General features: G+C 41.3%; 2 protein-coding genes across 2 annotated transcripts; one reads left to right on the top strand and one right to left on the bottom strand.

Annotated features, from left to right (window-relative positions):
• Nucleotides 1-6347: 6347 nt before the first annotated feature.
• LOC108923489 (peroxiredoxin-6) lies at nt 6348-12482 on the bottom strand. The gene is made up of 5 exons (XM_018734257.1): nt 12312-12482; nt 8848-9004; nt 7860-8006; nt 6858-7004; nt 6348-6560 (listed from the first exon to the last, which is right to left on the bottom strand). Exons 1-5 carry the CDS (start codon nt 12401-12403, stop codon nt 6432-6434), a joined length of 672 nt encoding a protein of 223 aa, XP_018589773.1. The 5' UTR covers nt 12404-12482; the 3' UTR covers nt 6348-6431.
• Nucleotides 12483-13052: 570 nt separating this feature from the next.
• On the top strand, nt 13053-16318 carry plpp6 (phospholipid phosphatase 6). Its single transcript, XM_029254613.1, has 2 exons — nt 13053-14091; nt 15325-16318. Exons 1-2 carry the CDS (start codon nt 13584-13586, stop codon nt 15690-15692), a joined length of 876 nt encoding a protein of 291 aa, XP_029110446.1. The 5' UTR covers nt 13053-13583; the 3' UTR covers nt 15693-16318.
• Nucleotides 16319-19694: the final 3376 nt, after the last annotated feature.

Below are 19694 nucleotides of genomic sequence, written 5' to 3'. Positions count from 1 at the left end.
GTGTTCAGTCATCCATGATTTAACACTGAAAAATGTTTTGGTGCTAAACCATTTATTTTTCATTGAAGAGTACAAAAGAACAATTAATTTTTAATTTCAGGGGTTTCATACAGTCAGGTTCTGAATTCATAAACAAGAGGGATCATAATGCAGTCAACAACCGACTAGCTCGGTTGGGGCTGAAATTGCAAATTTTTTCTGATTTACTCCTTCAATATTAGAGTTTGTAGAAAACAACCTATAAAGCCTATAAAGGTTATAGTGTTGACTGCGTGTGCAGGAGAACCCAGTGTTATCACTACTGCCCTACTTGATGGACCAAAATGGCCAAATTTCTTTATCAGACAAAGACATAAAGACAGCCACTGTTTCCTGTCATAGTCAAAAACACAACACAGTAAAGGACAAAGTATATCTGTTTGTCAAAGTGAGCAATTCTAGTGTGTGATTAGAGTTACATCCATAAGGAAAGTTCCTTCCTTCCAGCTTCTTGAACTTCGCTGTATTTATACAGGAGACACCGTACACAGAGAGGATATGACATAAGCTCCATACTTTTTGAGTGAGAGTCAGAGTATCTTGTTTGTTCAGTCGTGCGGAGATTGTGGAGTTCAGTGCAACATTTTTGTGCAATGAGTTCAGATGTTTCATTCAAGCTCAGATGTGAGTACCCCTACACAAACGAGTAATTACGTACAGTAGAGAGTTACTGTTGGGAGAATTGTTGCATGTTTTACATTTCTGTGTTTCCCTCTTTATGTGCATGTAGAATGAATTATTCATCAGAGCACTGCTTCATGATTTTGCCCACAATGTTCTCATAGCTGCCAAGAAACAGAGAATAAAACGCGTTGAGAAAAAAACTGCAGACATTTTTATTTGAAGAAGTAAGAGCAATACTGAGCAGTTCTCTAAAATGTCAGCTTGCATTAAAACAACTATTTGACTGTCCAGACAGACAGTGGATTTCAGGGCAAGGAAGGCCTGATCATATGCAAAGGCAAGGAGGAGGTACCACGGACCCCGGGACTGCAGTCGATTAAATCAAAACAGGCCTGTTTTCAGTCTCGTCTGTTTCCCACATTCCAGCGGAGCAGATATGGGTGGTAAAGGAGGGGCATCAACCTAGCCTCGGCCAGAAATCTGTCCTGTGTCTCATGAAGATCTCCATTAACGAGCCATTCATGTGGCTAAACGTTCAGCCAAAATCTGGAGTTCACGGTGCCGTTATCTAAACATCAGGAGGATAGGATTCGCGTTCGAGCTCTGGAATTCCCCTCAGATGCTATCTATCAGTGATGAAACAGGCCATTGGTCATGTGGCTAGAAAATCCCTCATGGCAGAACCAAACCATTCAGACTGCTGATGCAGTGAGACAAGTGTGTTTCGTGCGTCTGGGTGAAGAAAATGGTAAACAGCAGGGACTCCAGAAGTATTCGAAGACATTGCGGAACACTGCTCAGCAGTAACTGTAACGATACGATCGAACGTGTCTTTACCGTTTATGGTTAAGAAATGATCCATTTGAGTAAGGTATGAGCGCTGAGAATATTCGGTACGTCACCATGAGGGGCAACTTACGAATGCAGACTTAGAATTGTCAAAAGCCACGGAGCGTTAAATGGAGTTTGGAGGAAGTGGATAAGGAAAGGGTAGCTGCAGACAAAAAAAGGATAAGAGAAAAAAGGGTTGGTGTCAGGATAAGATGAAAGAGCGGTTTGAAAAGCCGGTTTGTTAACTTGCAGGTCAGGACAGCCTCAGGTGATCTGTGAATACCTGGCACAGAGCAAGGGAACTGCTCACTCCTAGGAGGTGCAAACAGACGATACGTTACTTATTATTGCGGGGAATTTCTCACCGACTTTCGCTTTAAGTGATTCCTAGGCCAGCCACAGCCGTACTTGTAAACAAATGAAAGTTGCGCTCTCAGCACCGCTTGGTTCATAACAAACTGTTCCGTTGCATTTTTAGCTTTAAGAAAAAAAACTGACTAACTTTTGGAAAACTTTTCGAACATCGTGTTTCACGAAGACGTCCCCACAAGAACTGTTTGTTCTGGGTTTACTTTTGTAATGGAGAAATTTTCTTCTAAACACAGACACACAGATGTACAAAGCTTTGGATCCGGTGAACACCAGCTTGGAGGTTTTGACCCTTAAGGTGCCTTGTTTCTGTACTATAAAGCCACTTACATTATGACAGTGTCACAAACCTTAACGTTTCTCCTATCCAGACATTGTGACTCGCACTTGTCCCAGGTTGGTCCATGGTCCTGGCTGTGTTGAACAATCCGGCAGCGCTACTTTCACCAACAAGTTGCAGAAACGCACTCGACATGGAACACACACATACAGGTCTTCAGAAACCCCTTTGCAGCTGCCCACTGCACTGGGATTTTTACTTACCAAAATTACAGCTCCCAAACCATTTATCCCATGACGAAAACCCCGATTTACAAAGTTTGCAAAAAAATTAGAACTACAGAAACATGGAATAAAAGTTTTTTATCTAGGCCTTCATGTGCAAGTCAGGAGTTGGTGGAAGAATCTTTCGCAATGTTATTTAACATGTTTGTAGGCCTAGGATTTGATTATACATATACATCTTCAGTTATACAGTTTGTTACAGCGACCATCAGACATTTCTTATCTGAATTTGTTCAGACGTCAATGTTCAAGTTTTGTTTCTCATGTAAATTTTACATATGGTAAGTAGGAAAAAATGAAAATGCTTAGATGTTTTCTCCCAAAATGTAACCAGATCTAACCAGTGAGATGCATGAAGCAGTAAACCAGTTTGCTGTGCTACAATACATGTGCAAGAGATGGTGAACGGTTTTACTATAACAACAAAATGGAAAATTGTGACATTCAGTTTCTTGGCTACTTGAAACTATGAAGGTAATTCATTTTTAATGGCAGAAGTACCCAAAACTGAGACAAACTTGTAGTATGATTCTTTTTCCTACAGAACAAGCAAGGTGAGAATGTCCTAGAATGCCCTTTGGATGGAGCCAATGGATGGCCCATCATGTGAAGATTTAAACCTGCAACGAGTCCAGGGACACACAAAAGCAAGGGTGTTGACTGACACCTGACACCAGCTAACATCTGCTACCCCGTCCTCACAACATGCTCTCCACCCGCATTTCTGCAGGCTGTCAGCCCTTGCACTCACACAAGCACATGAGCATGCACACCATACATTCAGTCACTTCTACTGAAAATTCACACAAGTCTGTTGAGAAGACATGATTCAAATCCTTCACTCAATTACAATTACATGTATAAATGAGAGCACTTAGGACCAGCAGGGTACTAGCAGTCTCAGCACCCTAAGGGCCTGGAAAATGCTGGTCTTCATCACTTGCCTGACAGCAATTTTTACTTCTTCTTCTCAAGGTGTTCACAACTGGTAATTTGTGATTACTGAAGTTAGCATTGCCAGCAGCCACGACCAACATCATTTAAAAACCTACATCCGAAATTTCCGGATGTGATTAATTCTTATCTCATGCCAGCCTTGAATGGAGAAGATGAATCCTTTTCCTCCTTCAGGTTACAGCTCCATTGTTGTAACACACTGAGTGGCGTATAGGGCGCACTGTTAGCTAGAGCAGTGTTAACAACTTAAGTCTTCAATTATTTGTGCCCATTCAATCCGAAACAAACATCGCATTAAACGCAAACCATTGCAGTGCATTCCCACTCTTGAAGATGCTCAGCACATCTGTTTTCGACAGCCTCAATAACTTAATCAATGGTAATTCAGCTTTGTAAAATTTGGGATGGTAAATTAAACACAAGATGGTGTCTATTAACTTTTTGGTCACAGAGGATTAAAATATTCATGTCAGTACTGATACTGACTCATTGAGCAGTTTTCATGCTTTTTTTGCAGACTCACACAGTTTCCTCCAAAACAAAACTATGCACACTCATAACTGTAATGACACTGCAGACTTTCTATTGCTGTCTAGCCTTACTATAAGGAATACATTTATCAGCCCTTAAAATACATTCCTCCATCATCAGTGGCCAGTTATATTTCAAATGGAATTTTTTTTGCCAGAATTTCAGACTTGAACAATAAGTTTAACTGACTGTTATTTATAGTTATGTCATTTTTACAGCTGCAATGTACTTTTTCTAACCCTGTCTTCGTGACTTCCTGGATAGAGGCAGGCGGTCCCTATTACCGCTCAAAAAACTCCCAGCATGAGCACCGTAAGCATCGCTGTCCTACAGCTCATATCAGAAATGATACAAGTGCTTGTCATTAAGTTTTTCCTTCTGTTCAGCAAACTGGAGTCAACGTCGCCTACAGACATTTGAAAAGGCACCTAAACGTACATTAGAGCTTCTGCAGCCTGAGTGTGTCTGCAGAAGGGGATCCCTTGCGGACAGAGTAGGCAGAGGAGTTATATGCAGCATTTCGGATGCTTTGCATGTCCACACTCTGACCATGGCAGTCTGGTATGTGTGCAATGTCTTTGATCCTTGGAGGTGGTGGCCATGGTGGTACTTGCTGGACGGTGGGGGACAGAGAAAAAATAGTCACTCTATTGCACTGAAAGATTTCGGTGCCTGGGGGAGGGTGGCAGTTCTGGGCAGAGCTCCCTCAGAAGTTTGCAGCTCTCATAGTACTGCTACCCCCCTCAATGGGGTTTTCCATCCAATGTGAAAGTGATCACACATTTGCAGGGCATATTTGACAATGTATGAAACGCTCAATGCTAAGGACATGTTATATTAAAAAAAAAAAAAAAAAAAAAAAAAAAGGTCTGTCAGCATTTGTTTCTATTTATTTGGAAGTATTACTCATTATTTTCAGTTCCAAGGCAAGAGCTTGGAGAGAGTATGGACTGTCCCCCTGCCCGTAAAAAAGAAAAAGAAAAAAAAAAAAAACCAGATTGAACAGTTGATTGCCCTGTTATACTTCAGTTAGGATACATTCCATCATGTCTGCCTTGGATCATCATTAAAAGCCCTTCCTTTCCAATATGTTATTAATTACAGCAACTTCTCCGAAGTGCCTCCCAACAGCTGCACTCAGTTCAAAGTCTATACAGTCCAGGGTGGCCACACTAGCTCTCGATGTCACTGCAGTCACAACCCTAATTCCCTAATTCACACACGTACACACAAGGAGCCTCACATCTGCACTTTTAATAAGTCTAAGGTATTCTTGCAGCTATTTCAAGCATTCATAAATACTCAATCATTTATTTACCCGACTTTTCGCGTAAGCAACTTGGAGTGTTAAGCTACTTACGATCATTTACCCCTCAGATAACTTTATCATACAAATTCAGGGAAATACCTTGATCAAGGGTACTACTGCAGGACGTAGGATTCCAGTTTGAGTATCAAGTGCAAGGCAGCAGATATTTACTGTGCTACCTGCTGCACCTAACACATTTAAAACCTGAAATAACACCTGCAGCACAACCCAATGTATGTTTAGGTAAATTCTGATTTCAGGGTGTGGAAGCATATCACTGGGTTGGCAATTATGCTTCTCTCAACATTATCTGTTAATTGTGGGGGTTGTGTCATTGTTAGCTTAGTGTCCTGCCACTAGGTGACATACTGCCATCTACCGGAGAACTAGATCACACAGGGCAAAGTTCCCTGCTTCTGAAATCAGGGAAAAGTCATCCTTTCCAACCATACAAGACATCCTGTGGGGAGGGAGGGTTCTTGGGACATAGCAGTACTCACGTGAGGTCATGGACAAGAAGTAGAGGAGGGCATCAAAGTTCTTTGCATACTGCTGACCACAAGGACTTGCAAAGATCTCATTTGATACTTTTCAATACATAAAATAATTGAAAATTGTTCCCACTGTTAAACATCTACTACAGGTATTACAAATTTAAGAATCTTCAGTGGTAACCCTTTTGAGAAGGGTAGTACTATGCTTACTGACAAAAATATGAGACAGAAAAGGAAGGTTTCAAGGATAGGTGTTGTACAGTGTTACCTTACATCCATTTATAGAAAAACTGAAGTGTGATGCTGTGAAATGCTTACACAAAATATATGCATCATACAGACAAGTCAAAGCATTATCAAATGTTGATGTCAAGTAACCACCAGGACCCACACATAAAACTATTATCTAGCAGTGTAAGTCACCTTGGTGAATAAGGTGTGTGGGCTGATAACACCACAGAGCTCATTGGAAGTCGCTTTGGAGAAAAGCATCTGATAAATACAGTAAACGTAAATAAAACTTTATGAAGTTTAATCCTGAAAGTTACATTTTTATTAATGTTTATTATAATTAACAGACCTTTAGTACATGCAGTTATTTTAAGGCACCAGCTAAGAAAAGCCAAGAATTTTTGGATATTTATAGAAAGTTTATTTCCCCCCCCCACATACACACATTATCCTTTGCAGGGGGTGCATCCTGTGGTGCCACCTCATGGCTGTGGTGTATAGCGCATGTACTTCTTCCCAGAAGGCAGTTCTTTGGTGCTAACGCCAGAGGGGAAGAGAGCTGCAGCCTCTGTCTCCGAGATGTTGGGAAGAACCATGACGCGGTCCCCTAGCTGAAGGTGTTAATGACAGCAAAGAGAGCACAAAAGACTAAACACCGCTGAGCATGTGGATGTCATAGTCATAGTTGTCTTTTGCACATGATGATCAAACATCTTCAAAGTCGTACATCAAAAACCAAGTGACAAATTCAAAACACTTTCGACATAATACTTTAGCAACTTTGTAGAGTTCAAATGCTAACACATATATATAATTTGTTGTAACTGCTGACTGAAAAGCATTACTATGGCTACAGATTGGGTGTGTCTCGTAAAATTACTGAGATCCAGGACGTGTGATAAGTGTACCTTCCAGTCCACTGGAGTCGCCACTCTTTTCTGTGCCGTCAGCTGCAGGGAATCAATGACCCGCAGCAGCTCATCAAAGTTGCGCCCCGTTGTTGCAGGATACAGGATGGACAACTTCAGCTTCTTGTCTGGACCAATTATAAACACCTACGACGTTAAAGAACACAACTGTCTCAAGTAGCAAACACCACGCCAGAAAGGAGGGGAAAAAAAAAAAGTCTGCATTCAGAAAAAAGGTGTAGATTTAACACTGGGATCAGTTACACTAAGTCACTTTAGAACTGTAGTTAGACTTACGTTCATAACTTAACATTAAATTATGAAATTATAACATTAACAACAATTAACATTAAAATTAACCAAAAATCTCTGTCAACTTTGAGCTACTCAATCTAACCTATTTTTGCCATTTCTCAGCCACGGAATACATGAAACACAGGTCAACGTTTAATAATTATCCAAAAAGGAGGTCAAAGTGCAAATTACTACAGCAATAAACTGGGCCAGTAGCATGAGCACCATAAAGACTGAAAATGAAGAGTAGGATTAGTAGATCTGTCATATAGCACAAAATTGTTGGTGGTTGTATTCATGGTGAACTCACTCTACAATGTCTAGAAAGACCATTACACTCGGATTATGAGTGACATTAATTATGCCAAGTCACGATCATTACTGTTAACGATTTTCATTCTCAGATCTAATTTTTACTCAGTTCATCTCTCAGCTTGAATACAGTTTGTCTTCTCTTTTTTTAATGGTGTAAATTTTATTTTTGTAAACAACTTAACATTTTTTCAGTATTTATTAAACTGTCATTTTAAATTTTCTAAATTTTCATAGTCTTTGCTGACTTCAAATTGTCCAGTCCCATAGCTACCAAACAATAAGTTCTTCAAGCACAGAATTACCTACATTGATCACGTGTACTTTGTGAGAAACTGCAAAACACACGTTAAGAGGTCCTGCGCTGCTCTAGCAGGGGTGGGGGAAGAGACTCACACAACGGGCAGTAAGAGGCATGCCGTCCTTGTCTCTCTCATCTGGGTCCAGCATTCCCAGCATCACAGCCAGCTCCCTCTTGTCATCCGCGATGATGGGGAAAGGCATGGTGCAGCTGGGCGCCTCATTGTTGTACGCTATAATATCCTTCACACAGAAACGGTAATGAGAATTTTCATAAGGATTAGCAGGGCAATACTGTGATTAGGACAGCTACCTTAAAATGGGAAGGTTCTAGGTTCAAATACTCTTTCTGCTTTAATACCCTTTGACATGCAACTTAGCCTGAACCACTCTAGTAAAACTTGCACAAATACAAATCAGCAAATACCTGCAAGTAGCTTCATACATAAACCTAGCCTTTCGACTAAAGCATCAGCTATATGAATAAATAATATAAATATCATGGGGAAAACTGGTTTCTTCTGTTAAACCCTTTTCACATTCTTCTAATTGCAGAAAAGTAGTAAGAACAGTGGAATGTGAGTAGGCTATAGGAACCAAAGGCAGACTTTTTGTATTAATGAAATTGAGAACACAGCACAATGTTGTATCATTAACCAGCTAAGAATTATTTGTGAAATGTTTTCCCTTTACCTTTTGCCAACACCATATAAAAGTAGTAGTTCTGCATCCTGGCAACCTGAAATTGCTGTGCAATAACCCATAGCCAAAGGCCAGAAGATAGCACTCAGGCAAGTAGGTTCAGGAGCCCAATGTGTGAACTTGGACAAGCGTTGCTTAGCAGTTTAATTCTGTGTGATCACCAAAGACTCACCTGATTCCAGGATTTACCACCATGTGCCTGACTGAACTCTTCATTGCTTGCAATCGTGAAACACCAAATGCATCCACAAATAATGTGTACATGTACATTTATTCCCAGTGCCGCTATTTCAGATGGGATTACACAGCTGTCAGAACACTGTGTTAAGCAAAGTTGTGGGGAAGAGGAGATTAACATGGCAGCTCAAGTTTAAAAACTGACCTTGCTCCAACCAAGGTGGTCTTCCACAGAGTCAATAGACAAGGCAATCATTTTCACATTGCGCTTGGTAAACTCGGGGCTCAGTCTGGCTGCCCGGCCCAGTTCGGTGGTGCACACAGGTGTGTAGTCGCGGGGATGGGAGAACAAGATGCCCCAGCTGCGGAGGTAGAGAGTCAAAGACGTCAGACTTTGTACTTTAACATTGTTTCTTAAAAGAAACCTTTATTTCACCTCTATGCATCACTAAAAGATTTCAGGGTATAAGGAAAATTATCTGGACTTAGAGGCAAAAGAAGAACTTAAATGTTTGCATACCCTTCTAAAAAAAAAAAAATTGCAGGAAGGTGATCAGGATTAGTCTATCCTGAGTTTGGTGCACCTACTCGTGTGATGAACATCAGTGCATAAAGTGGAAAGAAAAACTAGGTTCACTTTAGGATCATATGTCCGCAACTATGTCTTTCTCCTAATGTAATGCACAAATTGTATTTTTTTCTGAGATGTACATCACTTTGGAGAAATGCAAGTGCTAAATGAAAAAGTACAGTTAATCTTTATTAATTTAGAAAATCCTTAGTGACAGTTGTCAAGGTAGAATGAAAAGCTAATCAAAGTAGTTCTGAAACAAGTTTAACTGTTCAGTAAGTATATGCATCCTGTAAGTTCTTTACACTCAGCAACAGAATACAGCAAGAAAGCATTAACGGCCAAAGGCCACAGCATTAAAACTTAGCTTTTTATTACAGTCATATAACCTTACCTTGGAATTTATAACCTTAGATCTTCTCCAAATGACAACGCAAAGGACATGCAGGAAGATTTTTTGAATACCACATTTCTTAGGCCTCAGCCATACAAGTTTAAGTTAATGATTATCAGCATATGGTTAAGGACTTGCTAAATCTCAGCCCTTCTTTTTGGGTGAGTACTTGGTGCTATAGTATGACCCACCATAGGTATGTGAAAGACTCAGTCACAGCAACTGAAAGTGTGCTGTGATTAATTCCTACAATTAGCAGGAAGCTTTTGTCCATTATGCTTGATTTGCACTGTGTTCAACACATTTCAGATAAATCTGTAAACTTGAATTAAGGTTTAACAGAAAATATTCAAGTTTTATACTTCAACCTTCAATTTTCATAATCTTTAATATTTTTCCTTGACTATGGTATGATTGCAAATGTAACCATTTGCATTTTAGACACTTCCTGCTCATGACACCAATTTATTATAGTAAGTTATTAGGCTTAACTTTTAGTGAGTGCAGCTATGCTTACAACAGGGATTAAAACTGTTCGTTCAGACATGATAAGGCTGACACCGGGGATCAGCATCCTCGTACCTAGAAACACTCCAACACAGGGTCTCCTTACTTTCAGCTGAAATTTGTTTTAACGTTTTTTTTTTTTGCATTTTTGTCATGTCCTGCTGTCATGAACAAACAGGAAACACCATATGCCTGGAAAAATCTAATGAGCTTCAGATGGTGAAACTGATACAGCTGCATTGTGCTGTCTGCCAAAAAAAAAAAATTCGAGAAAAACAAAATTGCTGAACATTTAGATTCATGGCCACTTACAATTTCATGCATTCCACACTACTGGATATTTCACAGAAACAAAGTATGTAATTTAATGCAGAGTACATCAGACCTGCCACCAAAACCTGAACCAACAACCTGCAGGTTACAAACTGTAAACAAATCTAATTTATAACAGTTACGGCAGAAAAGTCAGTTCAGCCAAGTCTTGTGAAAACAGACATCACGTAATAATTTTGCGGCCGAGATGCAACGAATCACAAGATGACCATTACAAATTACTTTGTAAGTGACACTGTCTACATTTAGACGTATTCATTTAGCAGACTCGCTTCATTTTCAGAGATGTAGATCTCACAGAAAATACAATGCGTACATCACATTAGCAGACAGAGTCTTGGATGCGGAAGCATGATTCTTAAGCAGTTTGTTTCTTTCCACCATGTGAAAGAACGCTCTTCACATGAGATTACATTTACTCACTTAGCAGATGCTTTTTTTTTTCTCCAAAGCGACTTACAATGGATACTATTAGCATCTTAGATGCCAAGAGCTGACAGCAGGCAGAGCTTTAGCAGGAAGGAAGAACTTAAGTCTTAAAGTTTTACACAAATTTACACGAAGGGTAAAAATTTCTTAGATTTTAACCATTGCCAAAAGTGCACTGACAAGGTTATACCTGCAGAGTACCATAGAGCTCCAGTCACTCACAGTCTTGTTTTTAAGAACAGTTTTGCTATAAGGTTAAGGTTATATAATCAATGTTGGGGACAGTTTTAAATTATTTGTGTACAAAAGAATTCCCGTTAGTTCTTGTCTAAATAAATATTCCAGGAGGCAAAGTACATGCTGTTACTTTGGACAGAACCAAAGGGGTCTCACAGGTGGCCAGCTTATAGTGTACTGTATTACATTATTATATTATAATGTTATATTCAGAGTAACTTGTACCACACTTGACAGCGAGCGACTAAAAAGGGCGGGAAACTGAAATATGAGCCAATCTGCACGTATTTGGGTCCATTTTGGCAGGAGATCAAGAACTGCACCGTACCCACTGCTCAGAAACAGACATTTTTAGTTAAACTAAGGCTCCAAGGTCCACTGAAATTAAGGGAGCCTTAAAAACAAACCCGCAAGGCAAGCAGTTGCTGGCAAACTGCGACACAAAAGCTCTTATGAGTTGTGTAAACTCAAACTGGTAAACACGCAAATATTTATCTGAGAATCATTCAATCAATCATCATGTCGATTTAGCGGGTTCTCACTGATCGCAAATAACACTGTCAGTTGCACGACATTTGACAGAAAACGCTGCGGAGAACTTCAGAAAGTGATAAAAATGTCTGATTTAACACTCACAAGACTCGGGGTCGGGGAAATTACATCACCCTTGTCTTCATGCTGCAGCGCATAAGCGCAGGCTAAGCGATCACTACATATTTAAGGCTAGCTACTTATTAAGTAGTTATTAGTAGAGCCAGCTATATTTCATTAATTTTCACTGACTACAGGCCAAATCAAAGGGATTCGTGCAACTTTGATTGGCCTGTAGTCTTCGTTAGTTCGTAGTACTTCCGTTTTCTTGAGTAAGGTGTGTCCTCCGCGGTTTAAAAAGTGCGCGATCATTCCAAAACATCTATATGATTTTAAGTCAAGTAAATGCGGCATTGACTTAATTCATAGCGTTCGGACACACACGTAGCGAGACACAAAACTTCGCGTGACAGCAGAGACCCCACGTGGCTTATGGCAGTTGCCTCATTGCAGAGGACCGTCTCCGTACGTCACACCTGCACGAAACAGTCCGCCGCTGAGAAGGAACTCTCTAGTGTTGAAAATAAAGCTAAATGCAAAACGGGAAAAAAAAAAAAAAAAAAAAAGTGTACAGAATAATCGCCTAAAAATTAAGAGTCGAACTTACGAGTCTCCTAAAAACTCGTGGAATTTTATCTTGCCAATGGTTGTGTCGGCTTCAAAATTGGGGAAAACGTCTCCCAGCAGGAGTCCAGGCATGACTGCAGCGATATCAACCTCAGCTGCGAACTGAAACTTAGCAGCACCACTGCTGCGTATACACACGTTTTTAACACCGCCGTGACGTCAACGCGTTACGCAAATACGCACGTCCCTAATCACCACAATACACAGCACTAAACTGTTTAGTAAACACTGTTGCGTTTAAAACAGTATTTGAGTATGAGCATAATTTACCGTACTGCAGTTAAATGTTTACACGGGAATAGTTACATTATTCCTTTCAGCTAGTTTCTGTAATTATTTGTACAAAACCAAGAAGAAAATGAAGCCCTAGACTCTAGACTAGTACTGTCTGCAACAGCAAAGGTTGTGTTCCTGAACAGTTATTAGTTAGCCGAGGGTCAAGCAAAGTAATTAATTAATTAATTAATTGATGAATGAATGAATGAATGAATAAATGAATACTGTGACCCCAGGTGAAACGCGTCGTGACTTTTATTTTGATAGCTAGACCCACCGCCGAATAGATCAGTGAAGTTGGGACAGCACCTCAAATCATTTCTGAATTGGAAACCTCTGTATTTTTGGGGAAAAAAAAGTTTGCATGGTATGAGTCCCTTTTTTATTTTTTTTTTTTAAAAAAAGCTCTAATTTATCTTCGATAATCTTGTCCGAGACTAAAGCGGCGCATGCGTTTGACGTCATAACAAAAAATATTTTTATGTAGGATAGAAGATCAATGAAATAGACTGTAAGCGGTGGCCAAAAGCACTTAAGGGAATACATAAACACGTGAAACAGAGATATCAGCTTAATATCTTAAGCAGAGCTAATGAAACTGGACTTTCCGGCGCGAACTGGAGGCAGAGACCTCTTTTTCTGTACTCGTTGTAGTACCGCCGCTGTCCGCGCGGACTCCTGTTGCTTCCCTGCGCTGCGTGCGGTTCCGGCTTCGAACGCGTCCTGCTTTGCCGCTGAAGCTGCGCTTTGCTGCGAAACCCAGCTGCTCCGTGACACCTGTCAAGCATGGCGCAGCTCCGCTGAGGCAGACGTGGGGAGAAGCGCTGTCTCTGCAGAGGGATGAACAACAAGGACCCGAAGGTGAATTAGCCTGCGTCCTCAAATCCAGTCGGCGCGTCCGCGAAGCCCGCAGCCACCGATAACCGACCGGACACACACACACACACACACACACACGTCGCCGGTAAAAAAAAAAATGCCGTCTCCGAAAGCCAAAAACAACGGGGGGCGAAGCAGCAGCAGTAGTCCCAGCAGCGTGGGCAGCAACAACGGGCGGTACGAGTTCATGTCCCTGAGCCGGACTCCCCCGCCGCACCTTCTGCAGAGACAGGGCTCCGATCCGACGTGCGCGCGCCTCCGCGCCTCCGAGAGCCCGACGCGCCGCCGCGGCTCGGCCTCCTCCTCCGGCGGGCCCTCGTCCTCGGGCGCCGGAGCAGCGCAGCAGATGCCGGAGGAGGACTGCATGCGCCTGAACCCGTCCTTGGTGGGCATTGCGCTCAGCTCCCTGCTCGCCGTCGACCTGTGGCTCTCCAAGCGCCTCGGGGTGTGCGCCTGCGAGGACTCGTCCTGGGGCAGCGTGCGGCCGCTCATGAAGCTCGTGGAGATCTCGGGCCACGGCATCCCCTGGCTGGCCGGCGTCCTCTACTGCCTCTACAAGAGTGACAGCGCAGCCGGCCAGGAGGTCATGCTCAACCTCCTCATGGGTAACGCGGCTCCTGCCAGTGCTTGGCGCGCGTCCTCCCATCATGCTTCCTGGGTCCTCTATACCTGTCATCCCATCCCATCTTGTCACTTTCCGCTGAGCTCCTCCAAAAGTGTCACTCCCCAGTGTCCACCCTCTGCCTGATTTTCCTCTCTAACTATGGGTGGCACGGCGGCACAGCTGTCTCACAGCGCCTGGGTGGTAGGAGAGGACTTGGGTTCGATCCCCACTCACTCAGTCTGTGTGGAGTTTGCATGTTCTCCCCGTGTCTCTGTGGGTTTCTTCCGGGTGCTCTGGTTTCCTCCCACGGTCCAAAGACATGCTGTTCAGATTCACCCATAGTGTGTGAGCGTCACAGAGAGAGTGGGTCTCACTGATGCATGGATGAGTGACCCATTGTGAGTAGCGTATCTAGCAGTGTAAGTCACCTTGGTAAATAAGGTGTGTGGGCTGGTAACACTACATAGAGTTCACTGGAAGTCGCTTTGGAGAGAAGCATCTGCTAAATGAAGTAACGTAACCCTGGACACATCTGTGAAGATGGCTGTTTTCAGGAGATCACGTCATGTGGCCGATTGCCATGGTTTTTATTTAAAGCGGTGTTGTGTTCAATATCTGGCTTTGTACTTCGCAGTAGTACCTCTGTCACAAGTTAACTGTTTATCACAATGCTTTTACACCTGTAAACTGCTACTGGTCCAAGTATAACAGGAGCAGTGACTAGCAAGGACTCTTTAGGTAAAGTCTGCGATTTTCCATGAGGCATACACGGTGCTTCAGAAAATCGTGTCAGCGTGCCAGCAAATTAGTGCGATAAAGCGGAAGACAATGACAGATGAAGAGTGATGTGTCTGATCATGTGTTATGGTGGCATTTATTCATCTAGCTGATGCTTTTCTCCAAAGCAACTTCCAATGTTAAAGTTACAATTATTACCATCTTACAAATTATTTACCCATTTATACAGCTGGGTTATGCTATCGGAGCAATTTAGGGTAAGTGCCTTGTTCAAGGGTGCTGCAGTTGGAGATCGAACCTGCAACCTTTGGATCCAAAGGCAGTAGCTCTAACCAGTACGCTCCCAGCTGTCCCTGTGTTTCTTTGTAGACCTTGAAATGTACCACTTTCCCTTTCCCTGGCACAATCTGCACAGTGGGCTTCAGACTGTTTTGAACCGAAAAGATTTAATTCCTGCTGTGTATTATAGCTAACCCCATGTTTCTGCTCTCTCCAGCCCTCATCCTTGACCTTGTGCTGGTTGGGGTGGTGAAGGCCATCGTGCGCCGCCGCCGTCCCTCCCACAATCGCATGGACATGTTCGCCACCTTCTCCGTGGACCGCTACTCCTTCCCATCAGGCCATGCCACACGAGCTGCCCTCTGTGCCCGCTTCCTGCTCGCTCACTTGGTACTGGCCGCCCCACTCCGAGTGCTGGTGCTGCTGTGGGCCGTGCTGGTGGGCCTCTCGCGCGTGCTGTTAGGTCGCCACAACGTAACAGACGTGGCCTTTGGCTTCGGCATGGGCTACTGCCAGTACAACCTAGTGGAAGCGCTCTGGGTATCACCAGTGGGACTGCAAGGCATGCTGGGACTTTGGAACTAAGGAAAATGCGTGATTTGAGGGATTTAATGAGGAGCAATAAGTGATAGGGATACAGTCGGCTATTCGCATCACTGTGCATTTTAGTCCTGTCTGCTAAACACAACTGATAAAAACACTGCATAAAAAATGGCTGCACTGTCGTGTTATATATAAATACTGTAATTATTGATGTTATGAAGAATTTTTTGTGTACGTGTCTATCTGTTTGCGTGGGTTATTACCATTATAATTACGTAAAGCACTGGGTCCGTAAAGCTTTTCACGGGTTCAATATTACACCAGAGTTGGAAATGATGAGCTCATGGGCGCTGCTTTGTTATACTTCAGCTTTCTGATTGGAAAGCTATGTTGAGTCAGTGTGCTGCATTTTAATAACACTTTAATTCTAATAATATTGAATGTGACCATTTGAATTAAGGTAATCATGGGACTGATGACTAATGAAGGGGCCACTTTAGAATGCAGTCCTGCTTACTTTGCTGAATTTTGTGTGCTGTAGTTCTAGTTAGTTTGAAGCAGACTGCCTTTCCTTTTTTTTCGTAGGTTATTATATTTTCTATGATGTTGAATTATTTTTAGTATTTCTGTTCTCTGGTGAAGTATGTTATTGTGAGTTTTTACTGGGGGGGGGGGGAATTGAAGAAATTATTTAGCATATTTATACTGAATAATTCTGTTTAAGGTTGTTTTTACTTTGAATGAGCCAAAGTAAAATGCACATTGTCACAAAGTTAATGTTTAATGGGTTGAATGAATGCTTGTTTGATGTTGTCTTGGTTTTGAAATTTGTTGGAGGTTTATTTTTCAGCTTTGTTCGTTGAAACAATATGATTCTAGCATTTTATATACACAGGTTACAAAAATAAGATGATAGTATGCCCACGCTAGACAGGGTTATCAGGATTAGTTAGGCTAAAGCAGTAAATGCACAGATCTGAAATATTACATTAACTATTGAGGTGTGTTTACAGTAGAACAAGGACTTGGCTTTGGACCCAGTAATATCAGTGTACTGGATGTATGTATGTGTGTGTGTGTGTGTATTAGATAACTACTCAGTGTTCCAGGCTTCTGAGTTCCACCAGATTCTTTTATGTGGGAGTGCATGATGGCATTACTGAAAGTACAAAAAGCTGGAAGTTTAATTGTAACATTTTCCCATTTAAATCAGTTTTAAGTATGCAGTGTGAGCAGGATGTGAGTCCCAGTAAGTTCAGGCTGCCAGCTGTGAATTCCAAGTCAGTGGAAATAATGTGTAAAATCAGGATGCTGTAAATATTATTTACATACAGTCTGCTGGTATTTGGGATGTTTGTCGCCTTCTGGAAGAAAAGAATCAAATTTTGCAAATTGTTACAAATGGTAAAAAGAGTATAATACATTATATTTATGGAAAATTATATTTAATGTTATACATACACTATATGTCTATATATAGTCATTTTTGCTTGATCAAATTCTGTGACCACCAAGCCATTTTACATGTTCCTTTGAGTAATTGAAGATCTACTCCCTTCAGTCATACAAGAGCACAGCGGTCCTGTCTAGGAGGGAGAGATGTACTCTGTCAGTAATGCTTTGGACCAACAAATGCTCTCTTTTGGTGAAATACTAGCTCTGAGATGATGGTGAAGACCAGTGGTAGTTGTTTTCTTTCTACATAATCTCATTAGTGTTTTATGGGTGTAACACTTGGGCTGGATGAAGTTTATCTGCATAGGTAAAGCACCTTCAGCAATATAAAATATCTAAAATTAGACATTTTACGTTTCTATTCTTTGTATTGTTTTCGAGGGAGTATCCCGGCACATAGAAGTGTTCTAAATTGTGCAACATTTTAATTCATACAAATCTACTGAAATCAGTACGTTAATAGGAGGATTCAATGACTGTTTTGTTGACTCACATTGCAATAGGTCCTAAATGACAAAACTTTATGCAATTAAATATATACTCGTCTGTAAACGCAAGGCGAACGATTTCAAACAAGAACTGTTTGAAGCCGAATCAGTTGCGGTGGCGTTGAAATTAAAAATGGGAGATTGCACTTTATTTTTTTTTTTTGCATGTTTTTTAATAGAAGTTTAAGTGCCTAGCAATATGGGCTTTTTATACATGCTCATAACACATGACCAGCTATGTAAACAGTTGCATTATTCAGTGACTGTTGTAATTATACTGTTCTTAAATTGTGATGTAATTTAAACACAAATAGAAGTGTATGTAGAGTTTTTGTGGTAGGAAAAAAATACATATCTCTGAGATGTACCCAGAGGAGACAATATTATGTGTATTATGCATTTTTAAAATAAACAGAAAAATTAAAGCTGTCTTTTGTCTATTTAGGGAAATGTTCTGTATGTGTAACTCAATGATAGGAAATACAGTATTCTTTATTGTAACTTTCTTATGTTTTAGGTCTTGAACACTCTTTTAGTTCTTAGGGTAAAAAGAAGCATTAGATTAAAAAGACTTTAAACATCATACTCTTGGTTTATAATTTGTGCTTTTTTGTGTGTGTGGTATAAAATAGAGGCTAATTTAAAATGGTACTTCAATGACGTGAAACTTCAAAACCTAGACACACAGTTCTGATGAGTTAAACTGTTGAGATGTCCTTTAGATCTTCTGTATGTATAAATATGTGAACAGTAAATTTAAAAATAACCAGGTTAGTAAAAAAAAAAAGTCAGAATTCTGTTTCCTAATTGCAGAATCTGTTTTTTGGCATTATGACTGCATACCAGTTCTTACAGAAATATACTGTAACCCTTGTATATTCTCCATTAGTTTAAAAATTGCATTTATGTTTTATAACAGACAACTACTGCAGTCTATCACTGCACTTCCTTTCGTGTGGACCAGATGGTGGTATTGCCAAATGATGGCTGTATTCCACATCTCAATAGCTATAAAACGTTTCTCCGGCTGTCGGGTGGAGGCAGCCACATACAAGGGACAAAGGCGCAAGGCTTGTAGGGTTCTAGAACAAAAAGGTTTTATTAAATCAAATCAACAGGGGTGTTACCACTCTGGGGAAGAAGAAACGACTCAGTAAAACAGGCACAAACAAAGGAAGCGGGATAAGTAAGAAAAAAAGCCTGCCAAAACTTGGGCACTTCATGAAGAGTGCTCTTCTCCGTTTGTACTCCCAACTGTCGTTCCTCAGACCAGCTGTCTTCAATGTCCTTGTTGATTACTCATCAGATGATCGCTGTCAGTCATCTTTGTACCATTGAGACAAAACAGGGATAGGCAGCAGGGAACTGTCTGTGAGTTCAAGTCCATCGCCTGTTATGGCTGTACTGCCCACCAGCACACACAGTACTGAAAACTACAGCCTTGTACATATACACACACACACACACACACACACACACACACACACACACACACACACACACACACACACACACACGACTGAAGCCGCTTGTCCGCCTTGTATATAGAACCTACTTATTTTTTTTTTTAACAATGCTTCTATTTTGTTTCTAAGTGCAATAATACATGAATGAATGATTAATTAAACATTATCAATCCCAGAGAGAAATTCGCTTTGGTTGCAGCAGCAGATAATGGACATACACCTATATATACAATATTAATTTAAAAACCCATTTTCAAAACATAAGGAAAATAAACTATAAGAACAAAAAATGTCAGGTGACCTGAAATTCTTAGTAATCACATGAATGTTGGACCCCTGGTGTGTTTTTTCCTATAAGTCTGAAATATTGTTTTTGCTTCACACCTTCTCCAAATACACACACACACACACACATTTTCTGAACCGCTTGTCCCGTATGGGGCCGCGGGGAACCGGAGCCTACCTGGTAACACAGGGCGTAAGGCTGGAGGGGGAGGGGACACACCCAGGACATGACACCAGTCCGCCACAAGGCACCCCAAGCGGGACTCGAACCCCAGACCCACCAGAGAGCAGGACCTGGTCCAACCCACTGCGCCACCGCACCCCTCACCTTCTCCAAATAAGAGGTGTTA

Source organism: Scleropages formosus, chromosome 9, assembly GCF_900964775.1.
Source record: "Scleropages formosus chromosome 9, fSclFor1.1, whole genome shotgun sequence".
In the NCBI taxonomy this organism is placed as follows: domain Eukaryota; kingdom Metazoa; phylum Chordata; class Actinopteri; order Osteoglossiformes; family Osteoglossidae; genus Scleropages; species Scleropages formosus.
This window is presented reverse-complemented; position numbering and strand designations above follow the sequence as displayed.

Excerpts from the sequence above, each read along its gene's own strand:
- plpp6 (XM_029254613.1), top strand. The coding sequence starts at position 13,584 with ATGCCGTCTCCGAAAGCCAAAAACAACGGGGGGCGAAGCAGCAGCAGT. Across the intron at positions 14,092-15,324 it reads CATGCTCAACCTCCTCATGG|CCCTCATCCTTGACCTTGTG; the intron begins GTAACGCGGCTC and ends TGCTCTCTCCAG.
- LOC108923489 (XM_018734257.1), bottom strand. The coding sequence starts at position 12,403 with ATGCCTGGACTCCTGCTGGGAGACGTTTTCCCCAATTTTGAAGCCGAC. Across the intron at positions 8,007-8,847 it reads ACCACCTTGGTTGGAGCAAG|GATATTATAGCGTACAACAA; the intron begins GTCAGTTTTTAA and ends TTCTGTGTGAAG. Across the intron at positions 6,561-6,857 it reads CGACTCCAGTGGACTGGAAG|CTAGGGGACCGCGTCATGGT; the intron begins GTACACTTATCA and ends TAACACCTTCAG.